Raw genomic sequence first — 13,306 nt, forward strand, 5'->3', positions numbered from 1 at the left:
GCATTAAATATCGCATGCGATTTATCGTGCAGCCCTATTCAGCATTAAGGTGTTTTTAACCTCAAACTGTTGCTTGCGGCTAAAATAAGTCATCCTCTATCCAAAACATTGCTTTCTTCGGTGAAAAAGTAATCTTGTCTGAATCAGAAGTTTACAGTTGAAAACTGTCCAAAACAAATAAGTTTGTGGATTTTGATGTGAGAGGACAACAGGGGATTAACTTTTTCACTGGAGGAAGCGTTATTATGGATTATGGAGAGAAACAATGGTTTACAATTAAAACTTTTATGGATTTGTTTACTACAAACTAGGCTTGGCGCGATAGACGGTGCTGACGGTGATACCGGTGTTAAGCCGCAACACCGGTTACGTCACTTGCCCACCACGTCATCGACACCCACCGCCATTTTGATTTTTTATAGTAATAAAAATAATTTAGTTCAGTAAAACAACAGACCTACAATTAAAAACTGAACGAGGCTGCTCAATGCAGTTGAACGACAGTTGCATCACAGATCAGATTTCACGTAAAATGCGAACGGCGCTTTTAAGCTATTTAAAAGCGAAGGAAAGCGAGGAAAAGAGGGAAAATTCAAACGAACTAAAAATGAACAATTGCTTTACTCCAAATTGCCGCTATTTGAAAGTGAAAGTAAAATGCGCACGCTGCTTTTACAAGCTATTTCAAAGCGAAGGAAAGCCAGGAAAAGAGGGAACACCCCCGCGGAGATAACAGTATTACCGGTGTTGTCAAACAACAAACATGCAGCTTTTGGCTTCACAAGACATTAATCGATGGACTGGAGTAGTGTGGATTACTGTGATGTTTTTATCTGCTGTTTGGACTCTCATTCTGACGGCACCCATTCACTGCAGAGGATCCATTGGTGAACAAGTGATGTAAGTGATGCAATGCTACATTTCTCCAAATCTGTCCTGATGAAGAAACAAACTCATCTACATCTTGGATGACCTGAGGGAGAGTACACTTGCCTGCTTTTGTTTGCAGATAAGTAAATGTCACACCTGTGAAGACAGAAGATTGCAGTCTATATGAAGGCCTCGTCCTGTTTTCTGTCGCTGAAGCAAAGCAGCCATGACAGCTCCCTGAGTGTATAAACCAGTGGCCAGATCTGTCATAGCGACACCTGGCCTGACTGGGTCTCCATCCTTAAAAGAGAAAAAGTTAAATAAACAGAATATAAAGGATCTAAAATAGGATGTAGCATTTAAGGTGAAGCGTGCCATTTTTTTTGTTTTTGTTCAATGTTCGAGACAAATGGCGTGGGTTTGGGAAGGGTATCTGTTTCTTCCACTAATATTTCACAATTTGTTGATGCTATAAATGACAAGCACATCAGATCATTGTCCTCACCTCAGGACCAGTGATGTGCATCAAACCAGACACCGCAGACGCAATGGAGTCATAACCAGGCTTGTGTGACTCGGGGCCCGTCTGTCCATATCCTGAACAAATTAACAGACGTTGTTATTGATTATATGTGTGGACGATTATCAGATGAATATGTGCTTACAGCTCACAGTTTCGTGTAATATGAGCATGTCAGAGCTACAATCTCCAGCATATTCTGCTTTGCCAGTACGGCTTGATTTGGGCCTGTGTGCGGCTCTTAGAAATCCCTACAGCTGAGCACACACATCCAGAGAGAATGTGGGCAAAGACCCGATTACATTTCTATTATCATCAGAGCTGTCAGATTAATTTGATTCTAGGACCTCCACTGTAGTTCTAAGACTTTTGACTCACTGGAGGTAAACATCTATGGATGTGTTTATTTCCTTGGCAGAGGTATGGGTGGCTTCAGGAAAATATGTCATGCCCTCGTATGAAAACAGCAGTCTACTGGCCAGAGTTTGCACAAGTATATTTCACACAGCAGTATCACTTCATAACATTTTTCCTTCTCTCTTTGCTTTAATTACTTGTGTTTGCTAAGGCAACCATCACTATTATTACTGCTAATACTCAGATTTAAGAATTTTTCATTCAAAAAAAAAAAGTAAACCGTGTTACACTATAAAAATATCCTGTTACATTTGCAAAACGTAAAAAAAAATAAAATAAATAAAAAAGTTCCTGTGCCAAAAAAAAGTACAATAAAAATACAGTACCATTGTTTACAGTATTATGGGACGTCTGTATATTTATAACCATATATTTTATTAAGTGACAATGTTAAAATACCAATCTACCTAAACCACCAAAATCTGCTTTTTGCCTTAAATGTACTGATAAACACAATACAGGGAGAAAAATCAAGTAAAATAGACAACAGAAAATGTCACAAAACACTCTATTGCATCTTGCTAACTAATAACAAAAATTAAGAAAAAAGAAAATGTGTCACACAGTGATTTCTGAGAATGCTCTTTGACTTTTTTAAAGGGGTCATATGATGTTGCAAAAAGAAAATTATGTTGTGTATTTGGTGTAATGAATTGCGTTTATGTGGTTTAAGGTTCAAAAAACACATTTTCCACATACTGTACATTATTGTTGCTCCTCTATGCCCCGCTTTTCTGAAACGCGTCGATTTTTACAAAGCTCATCGGTCTGAAAAGCGAGGTGTGCTGTGATTGGCCAGCTATCCAGTGCGTTGTGATTGGCCAAATACCTCAAGCGTGTGACGGAAATGTTACGCCCCTTACCATAACAAACGAGGCATTTGTTGCATCCAGTGGGGACATATTTACGGATTATAATGACTTATACTGTCTTTTTACGCGTTGCATCGCGCCGCGTAAACATAAAACCATGTCTGCATTTGTGATCGGAGAAACGACAAACAACAAACTCTACACTGCTCAAAAAAAAATGGCGTTTGAATCGTCAGTGGCAAATTCTTTCAATATGAAAATGTACTTACTGTCTGGGAGTCAGAACAGCCGGCATTGTAGGCTACTCTACCAGGAAACAGTCCTCCATAAAATGTGCTGCACACGCTCGAATATTTGGGTTGAACTGTTCTGGAACAGTGTTGTAAATACAACTTAACCACTGATTTCTAGTCGTGTCCTCTTTTGGAAGACCAAACAAAGTAGTTTCGCTTTCACAACGAAACACACAGCGTCTCCACGACATGGTGGCAGCAGCAGCAACAATACTACAGCGAGAATAAGAGTTACGCCTTCTTTCTTTGCGTGAACATTTGGGCGGTGTTATGCAAATCTTCCCACACAGTGACGTAGACGTGGGGGGGGGTGTTAGAACGAGGCGTTTTAGGAGGGCGTGGACGAGTCTCAACTTTTATAAAGAATATCTCTTTGGGTTTGAGTCTTTAGTCTTTGCAACTTTAGGGATCTTATCTATTCACGAACAGCTTGTAACAAACACTCCAAAGAGAAAGGAAAACTTGAAACTGCATCATATGACCCCTTTAATATGGTAATTTATAGTTTTTACTTGCAAAAATAAAAAATCTGATTACATTTAATGTGATGTTAAGCCATTTACAATTTTTTCACTGTACAGGTTAATGTAACTTCCAGTTAACCAGGGTTTACTATAGCATTTTTACAGTATTTTTCCAGAACTTTTACAGCATTCAGACTGGAATAATACCTCAAATCATGCAAGTTGTTGAGGAGAGGTGTGAGCTTTTACTTTTCTAAGTGACTGGACTGTATTTTCGCCTGGCAGACAATAAAACAGAACACCTGCATTGAAGGAGGGAGCCAAGCCATTTCTGGAAACCTTCAGGTTATCACTGTTGAGACAGATCTTAACTAAAGAGCTATGATAGGAAGTTTCTGTAAAGTCCACAGAATATCATAGATATTGTGGCCCACTAAAGCCCAAAATATGCTTTGGTTTTTACCCGTACTCCAGAGTATGCATACAGTGTGTAAAAATGTTGTTATATTAGATGCTTGTCTACAAATTGTGATTCCAAGAGGCTAGATAGCACTGAAAAAAAAAACTGAAAAAAGATTCAGCCATATACAGTGGAGTTGTGTTTTGAATTCACACCAGACAAACATGTTTGTTACAAAAATACAAATTGAAATCAGATTCATATCATTTATTGCAGCTAAAATTATTCATTTCATTTCTACCATCACAGTACTTCAGATGTAACACCTAAGCACACTACATTCATAGCATCTCTTTTACTATTATGATGTTACCACCAATAAGAACCACCACAAAAAGAGGTGCAAAGATATCTGGAACTCAAGTAAACAAAGAACAAAGATCCCCTTCATCACTGCTTCTGCCAGACCCCCATCACTGCCGTAACCACATCAATATTAACAACACAAGTGTGAGAACAGGAACAACTAGATTTTTACATTTTCTAAAGAAAATGTGAGTGGTCTGGGAAAAGTTGCAGGAATAATTCTAGAGCTCAGTGGGTGTTTTTTAGCACATTGTAAATTATTTCTAGGGTGTCAGAATCCTATAAACACAAGCGCTGTCAAAATATTGTTCCATCTGATTGAGAATCCTGACCAGCCCGCCATAGCAACAGCTCAACCAATGGCGTGATTTTGGGGTGGAACTACCTTTTTACTCAACCAATGGCAAAGGGAGAGAGAGTTTGTAAAACTCATTAGAAAACCGTCCTTATTTTGCCATTCTGTTCGCAGAAATTACACATTTCACCTTTGAAGTAGGTTTGAAATGAAAATCCACCCTATTTATTTTCTAAAAGCATGTTATTGATCTTATTACGAACGATTCATCCATGCATTTTTTTTTAATTGATCGTCATTTTTAAATCAAAATATGACTCTGATCTTCCTGTCAAATAACAAACTTCTTTCTGGCGATGTATGCAGGACTCCATTCATTTAGCCAGCAAGCTTGCATTCATCTTCATCTACCCACATCTCTAAATCCAATCTACAACCGATGAACTTTTCTTTACCTTTTTCATGAACGCATTATACTCTGATGTAAATCACAACAAAGATAAAAAAATCTATCTGATGCTTTTGGAATGTAGTTTTTCACATTTTCCACCAGGACTTAATTAAAAAAAAAAAAAACCTGAAACAAAAATTCATAATTTTCAAACAAACCAAAATAATTGAAATTGGGGACAATATCCCTTTCAAATCCCTTACAAATGTGCAGCTTTTCACTTCACAAAATCATCATGGATTATTGTGATTTCTTATCAGCTGTTTGGACTCTTATTCTGACAGCACCCATTCACTGCAGAGGAACCATTGGTGAGCAAGTGACGTAATGCTAAAATTCTTTAAATCTGTTCAAATGAAGAAACAAACTCATCAACATCTTGGATGGCCTGAGGGTGAGAAAATATGTAGAAAATTTTCAACAAAAAAAAAAAGGCAAAACTAATTATTAACATTTTTATTTTAGCTGTTATTCAGCAAGATTAGAGAACTGGTTTCTAAGAGAATCCATAACAGCAGCAGAATTAACTAGTAGTAGTGTTGTATCCATTCATCAGACAGCCCACGTTTCTCCACTGCCAGCTTTGACACAATGTGAAAGGCATCCAATGCCAAACCTCAGCACATTTGGGTGTGGGGGCCCATCTAATGAAAGACATATGCTGAAAATAACTTGCGTTCTCAGACGCCACTTAATCCTCTTTAATTTGCTATAAAGAAATGAAACCCCAATAATAAAAAGAAACAGGGAGCTTTGTCGCTTCTGTGGACGCCAAGCACCATGGAGACCTCAACCATCCCTAGAGGAGGAACAGGAGTCTGTGGTTCTCGTTCTCTGTACTCATCAGTGTATAACCAAGCATGATTATTCCACGTTAACCAGACTAGACAGTGCGTGTCTCGCCCAAAAACGCCCGTTCCATATCTGCATGGACCGTAACAGACATGATGTACTCCTGATAAAAACTGTGTGAAATCAAAACCACCTTTTTATAGTGGGAACATGAAAAAATTTAAGAAATCTGATGGGTATTCCGGTGGTTTTTTTTGTTTGTTTTGCTGACATATCGAGCACTGTGTTTACCATTTCATTGAATATACGATCCTCTTAGACATTATGGCTCAACGGAAGGACTAGTTTTGCTTAAATAGTGAAATCGCTAGTAAATAAATGGATGACTTGACATAAAACGAGAAGTCAAAAGTAAAAAAAACTAATGACTTTAACAAGCTTTAGATGAGGTAAACCGCTAAAAAAAGAGTGTACTATGTTCCATTCAAAACGTAATGTTCTACCGGGTCGTCCAAAAACCCAAACGGCTCAGAATTACAACAGTGATCCAAAAACCCAAATGGTAATATTTTTGACGAAAGGAAGAAAAACTTTTCATAATAAAAAACAGACAAAGATTTGATGCTTTCGGGCCAAGTTTGGTCATCGTTACGCCAGCAATGGCAAATCCCAAGGTTCCTGACAATGCTGATGTCAACATCTGATTAATCTCCCATGTGTGGGACCTCTTTTTTTGGAGCACAAGGCGAATTATCAAAGTCTGCCAAGTCATGGTTTTAAGCCTCCACAGGGATTTGCACAACCAATCACAATGTATAGGTTACGCAGTGCCGTTTCCTGATGAAATTGGGCCAAAATAAAAAATGGGTCACTCCCAAATTGCTACTGGACCACAATTTTGCCCCCTCAGGACTGAAGCAATAAACCAAAGGATGACAATAAATCAACTGACGGCATGCCACTCCAAGGCCCATTACAAATAAATTAGACAAGACTGCAGAACTGCAAGCATGTGAGATACAAACCAGTCATAAATGAATGGCTTCCCTTATTCCTGATTGGGGTGTTTAATTAATCACAGTTCATGTGGTGGGCAAGAGACTGGTAATGATATTTGCTTAAAGCAAAGATTTAAAGGCTTCAACAAGAGGGCCACAGCAGACCTCTAGTGCTGGATCCAACATTCCCAATCTAAGGCCCGTTCGCACAGCGTATGCAGTTTTTTCCATGCCTATGTTAACAGGTTAGCACATTCACACTGCACACGGATGCGGTCCGGCAATGCAATCCAGGAGCAGTGCATATGTAGTCGTCTATTTTTGCTGTGCTGCATGTGCAGGATTAAAGTGACAGCACATTTTTCATGGTAAAAATGAACATAGATGGACACAAAAATGTAGTAATTACACCATAAATGCATATAACTAAAGTCTACTGTGTTTCACAGTCACCACATATGGATTTTGGCTAGATTTAATTGTTTTGCCACTTGCTTAAGCAACTTAATATATAAATCTATCAAGAAGTACAATGCATTGAATAATATCTTAATATTTATTGCGCAAAATGTAAATACTATGAAAGACTGTATTAATGTACTGTGTAAAAAGAGAATCACAATGCTGAAAAAGCATGAAAGGGATAGTTCACCCAAAAATGAAAATTCTGTCATTAATTACTCACCCTCATGTCATTCCAAACCCGTAAGACCTCCGTTCATCTTCGGAACACGAATTAAGGTATTTTTGATGAATTCTGAGAGCTCTCTGACCCTCCCATAGACAGCAATGTAATTAGCACGATCAAGGTCCAGAAAAGTAGCAAGGACATCGGTAAAATAATCTATGTGACATCAAGGGGTTCAACCGTAATTTTACGAAGCTACAAGAAGAATACTTTTTATAATTACATTGTTGTCTATGGGAGGGTCAGAGAGATCACGGGATGCATCAAAAATATCTTGTGTTCCAAAGATGAACGGAGGTCTTACGGGTTTAGAACGACATGAGGGTGAGTAATTAATGACAGAATTTTCATTTTTGGGTGAACTAACCCTTGAATTGTATATATTTTATATATTTATAATGGTGTTCAGTGCACATTGTGAGACAGCGCAATATTACACTTTCGGTGCGTAAAAATAAGTCACTTTTCTAAAGCATATGATGTCAAAATGATCACACTGTTGTATGACTTTAATTGTTACATATGAAGAAACTTTGCTGACAAGACCTGTGAGCTGCTCGCCATTTTAGATGTTTACCAAGTTTCAAAATAGATACTCATCATGCAATGTTTATTTTATGTTAGATAGGTTAGATTAGATTTCTAATATCTAATAACTTTTTCAGTTTTTTCACTTTGTCAAGCAGACATGGCTTCAATTTAATAAACATTCTCTAGATACCACAGAAAGCCTAAAAATAAATTCCTATCTACAATATCGAATACAGTACAAATTAAGTTTTGGCCAAATGTAATTAAGGGGGAAATGATCAGTTTGCTTCAACGGTGCAGCTTTAATTTGATCTAATTTGTTAGACTTTTCTGGAGAATGAATGCGTGAATGCATGCATGAATGAGTGAATGAATGAATGAATTAAATCAATCAATCAATATACTGATATCCACAGGTTTAAGGAAACCAAAGCAGTCAGCAAAACCACAGAAGGCAGAATGATGACAATCGACTAGAGAGGCTCATCCTAAAAATCCCTGTCAAATAATAAATCAAATAGCACTTGTTGAAACTAAGCATTCCAGACTGATTTTACACTCAAGAAGAAAGTGAAAAATCCTTTCAGAAGGGGAAAATTAAACGATACAGGATGAGCACAGTAAATCATTCCAATTTAACTGTCCAGCATCCACAATTTAATGAGGTCTTGTGGGTTACGCCTCCAGGTCTTTATAAGCAGCGCGAGACATGGGAATTCAGCTGTGATTTGTGATCTTACAGAGAACAGCAGGAAAAAAATGCAGTCTTTGAGTGCAATTCATTGCTAACCGCAAGAGATACCATTGCAGTGTTGACACAACGTAACAACTAAGATCACTGCCAACATGAGATTATTGTTTGCTGAACTTACTTGAATGGTTTGAATTTTTTGCGTGCCGATAGATGCTGTAATTTAACTATACTACCTCATGTTCCCATGTAAATAAAAACAGACATTTCTCAGTAGTTCTGAAACAGTATTAAATCCAGATGCAATCTGTAGTAAAATATTTTATACCTACTGTATTTGAAAAAAATGCATTTTAGTTTGACCAAAACTGGTAACTTTTTATAAGGTTTCTGACACACAGAGAGATGTGTGCCTGTCTACAGAAATGCTGATTTCCATTTCCTTATCAAGTGTGACTTGACTGCAGGATTTATGGGTGCCTGACACGTGAAACCATTCACCAAAGCAGCCAGCGTGGTGACAGTGCCCATGCGCTTCAGATTAGCGTGGCTACAGAACAATTTTCAAGTAAAGCGTGGCTTCGTTTATGAGTGTGATTTAAAAAAAATCAGACAGTAAAGTAAATGAGCCTTTTCATAAGGGCCATACAATTGAAAACATTAGGGTTTATGGGTTAAAAGCAGGCCAGATTTAGAATACCATAGCAGAAAACCTGGGCTTTTACATATTTAACTGGAGACGTAAACGTAACGAACACCTCAGCTTTTTGTTGCCGCTGTCTTCCTCCATTTATACAAACACACCCAGTTTCTCCGTTCATTCATGCCATGGACTGCATCATAAACACATAATAAAAGAGAAAACGCTGCAAAAATGTGCAATGACACACATCTCTTGTGGTTCTCAACCAGGGAGCCGGGGTCCACTAGGGGGCCTCAAGAATACAAATACAAAAAGTATTTAAATAAAAAAAAAGATTATTAATGTGTTAAAATAATCTAAATCCAATCTAAATTAAAATGCTAAAACCATTAAGATGTCAATATTTCTCATATAATTTCTCACATAATATAATAATAATAATAATAATAATAATAAAATAAAATCATAAAATATTGAAAATAATGTTTTGTTTTTTTTAACCAGGGCTTGATATTGTAAGCATTTTTCCCTCATTTGCAACTAAAAACAGATGTGTGTGAACTGTAAAATCTATTTAGCAGTATGTTTGCAAATAAAAAAAAGTCCCCGTGGGGCTTTAAGTTGTGTAAAAACATCAGTTTTATCAAATTTAAAGCTAAATAGTCTTAAATGTCTTAATATAATAGTATTAAGATACTTATATATATATATATATATCATTTAAAGAGGTCTTAAATTTGGGAATGGAAAAACAGGAATTGTGATACAGTCTAATGTGATTATTAACATTCAGAAGACTATGATTTCATTCAAAATATGTCAGAGATGCTCGTTCAATGTCAAAACGCGGTGCTGTTGCACATTCTACAGACTTTGGCTATCAGAGCGGTTTACCATTAATAAATAACATGCATTTATGCCAAGAGACAGTCATAATAACTAAGAGTATATCATAAATAATGTTTACTTTATGGTGTTTATATAGTAATATGTTGTAAATGGTTGTATGTTATGCTTATTTTGTCTCCTCTTTTTGAATGTGCAGCTGACAATGGTAACATTTCAAAATAAAAGTCCAAATGTATTTCTGGCTTGTTTATAACAAAGTCCTGAATTGTGCAAAAAAGTGTTTTTTCCCTGGTTATTACTGGTATCTGGCATTGAATTAGAAGTAAGTCCTTGTAGCTTCTGCATGGGCTGCCTCGTCACAGGACGGAAACACTAAGAACACTGTTTATCAAAGTTAATAATTAGATTTTACTGTTCATTACAGTTTAGTAATAAACTGATTAAGTTTATATAGTTGTAATAATAAAAATGAATCATGGTTATTTAATCTGGTTTCCAGTATTTAATTCAATACACCCACTTTTTGTTGGAAAAAATATATAAAAACAAGCGACTTTGTCATAATTACAGCAGAAATCATGGAAATAGCTTGTTTACGAGTCTTTTCATATTGTAAATATTGTGTTCACCCGTTATAGAGCAATAGATGAGCTGAGGGGCCACTTTACTCAACTCCTCGTACCCAAGTCCCATCTCATTCAGCTTCCCGGGCAAGTAATTCTCCACCAGAACATCACAGACTTTGGCAAGCTGACAAAAGAGACAATGCAGTGCGAGAGACGAGGTGTTCAAGCCGAAATATATCAAACAACAAAAGTTATGTAATGCATCAAAGAATAAAAACACTGAGTGTCGAACTTTTACCTCAGTTACAAGTTTGGTGCCCTTTGGATCTTTAAGATTAACAGCGATGCTCTGCAGGAAAGAAATCACAGTTACAATAGCAGAAATCACGATCTCGTGCATTTTAAAAGTTACAAAAAATTGATAAGATATGAATAAAATGGAGTATACCTTTTTGTTCCTGTTCACACTCAGAAAATAAGCACTCTCTTCACCCACAAACGGGGGGCCCCAAGCTCTTGTGTCGTCTCCTGAGCCTGTCACACATTCACAGCTCAATACAGTTCACCAGAGTTCATCGGTCAGAAAAACTACAGCACTGCAGTCACACACGGTTTAGATCTAACAAAGAATCGTTTTTACAGGAACTGGCAACACAAAGCGTTTACTATGATAAATGTCATTATAGCGCAGCCATTTAACATGGAAACAGCATTACCTACCTCAAAACATTTGCTTTAGAGGCATGCTTGGTCAAATAACAGTTTAATATATATGCAAGCAAACTTAATAAATTGATTTTTTTATTATTATTATTATTTTAGAGCTTGAAAGCCCCAGTCCTAATTCACTTTCAGTATATTGAAAACAGTGACAAAGAAGAAATGACTTCCTTCAGTGAGGAAATAACGGCAGAATGTGCATTTTGGGATGAATCGAATCCTTGAAATTATGCCAACATCTTAAACTAGAATTCATGCAATATATGTCATATAAGATGTTTACTATTTACATGGACCTTACCTGGTCGCTCAACTTTGATCACCTCAGCTCCCAAATCTCCCAATATCATAGTAGCAAAAGGTCCAGCCAAAACCCTGCATTGCACACCCATGTAGTCATTGTTTAATAGTAAGCAAATTGGTGTGTATAGTGGTTGAGAAGCATGCTATGAATACACAGCTCCTACCTTGTCAGATCTAAGACTTTAACGCCATCTAGTGGTCTGATCTGACTTTCACCTGTATTCATGGAGAAATGAGTTATTAACATTATTAACAATAAATCTACTAATTAATTAAACGTATTCTAGAATTCCTCATTGACAAATAAATAAATAAATAAAAACATTGAATAAAAATCGATACTGTAACTAAATAACCCTGGTTTACGCAGTTCAAGAGAGCTCATCCCTGGAACAATGTTCAGCTTGATTATATGATTAACAAAAGCTTGAAATCATACGTTATCTGGCTTGTCAAAGGGCAAACGGGTTAAAAAATAACTCATCCTTCAAGAATTCAGGTTACAAAAACAAACACAACTCAAACATACAAAAAAAAAGGTGCTATAAATTTGTCTTTTTCTTTTAAATAGAGTTGTTATATAGGTCTGCATGCAAGTACCACAACATAAACAAGCAGGTGTGCAAACAGTTACGTTAAAATAAATTGGTGTTTATATAAGTAAACACGTACCTCTGCATACACCTATTTACACCATAAGGTATTAATATAACGTGAAATTAATTTAGAGGACTACATCGTTCCTGCACACACTAATGGTACGATAACACAACCTCAACTGCTCGGTTTAAAACACAGCAGCTACCTTTCAGCTTGGCAGTGAATGGTCGCCTTATATTCATACACTTCGTCTTATTCGGTTGTAGACATTGTGATGTTCTGCTTAGATAAGATAAAACTCTTATAAGAACGCTTCCCGACATGTTGACTCGACGTTTACGCACGCAGCGTCTATAAAAGCCCCTCCGCGCGTTAATTTCAAATCAAACTTTGAGAAGAATTCACGAGAAATCTTTTAAATCTTTGCAAATGCGCATAAGCGGTTAGTTCGACACATTTGACGACACATAATGACAGAAATCACTAATAACTGTTGTGGCGAGACACACCAGGCTTCCTGCGAGGGGCGCTCATCGGCCTTAAAACCGAAACCTCCATTGAGTCGCGTTCAATTTTTGTCTTCGATTGTGTGTTTTTTTGTTTAAATCTAAGAATTCTAGTCATTTTTACCTGAGGTACAAATGAAAATCCACCCCAGAAATCTTTAGAAAATAATTAAATAAAATGCCATTTCCTGTAATCACAAACGACTGTCCTTTGGTTAATATGTTACAGCGATTAGAAAAGTAACATTTATCACATGACCACGCAGCTCACGCTTCAGCAACAGGCTGCTTTTCTGTAATCATAGTAGCATCAAAGGAAATAAACAGAAAATAGCAATAAAAAAAAAAAAGATGTTATCCAGAGAATAACTTAAAATAAATTATCAAACAAAAAGTTTTCTAGAATTTTATACATTTGTTTTGCTTTATGATTTTTCGTACCTTTCAGAGAATATTTAATTAGGTCAATTTTAAATAGTATGATGTTCGGTTTATTGTTTCCCCATTTTTTTGTGTATTTTATTATATATA

At 36.6% G+C, this 13,306-nt stretch overlaps 1 protein-coding gene across 3 annotated transcripts in view; it reads right to left on the reverse strand.

Annotated features, from left to right (window-relative positions):
* The window catches only part of LOC107687505 (succinate--hydroxymethylglutarate CoA-transferase-like), a 123,825-nt gene extending 110,983 nt beyond the window's left edge, over window positions 1–12,842 (reverse strand). The window contains exons 1-8 of one of the 3 annotated variants that reach the window (XM_016484864.1): window positions 12,779–12,842; window positions 11,834–11,885; window positions 11,668–11,741; window positions 11,095–11,180; window positions 10,945–10,995; window positions 10,710–10,830; window positions 1,376–1,467; window positions 1,027–1,170 (exon numbers count right to left, since the gene is read on the reverse strand). In XM_016484864.1, the coding sequence (XP_016340350.1) occupies window positions 1,027–1,170; window positions 1,376–1,467; window positions 10,710–10,830; window positions 10,945–10,995; window positions 11,095–11,180; window positions 11,668–11,741; window positions 11,834–11,885; window positions 12,779–12,827 (669 nt within the window). In that variant the 5' untranslated portion in view covers window positions 12,828–12,842. Of the gene's footprint in view, window positions 1–1,026; window positions 1,171–1,375; window positions 1,468–10,709; window positions 10,831–10,944; window positions 10,996–11,094; window positions 11,181–11,667; window positions 11,742–11,833; window positions 11,886–12,474; window positions 12,744–12,778 lie in introns of those variants that run through there. The other 2 variants (XM_016484861.1, XM_016484865.1) reach the window with 2 other exon arrangements.
* Between the last annotated feature and the right edge of the window lie 464 nt (window positions 12,843–13,306).

Source organism: Sinocyclocheilus anshuiensis, unplaced genomic scaffold (assembly GCF_001515605.1).
Source record: "Sinocyclocheilus anshuiensis isolate Anshui unplaced genomic scaffold, SAMN03320099.WGS_v1.1 scaffold870, whole genome shotgun sequence".
In the NCBI taxonomy this organism is placed as follows: Eukaryota; Metazoa; Chordata; class Actinopteri; order Cypriniformes; family Cyprinidae; genus Sinocyclocheilus; species Sinocyclocheilus anshuiensis.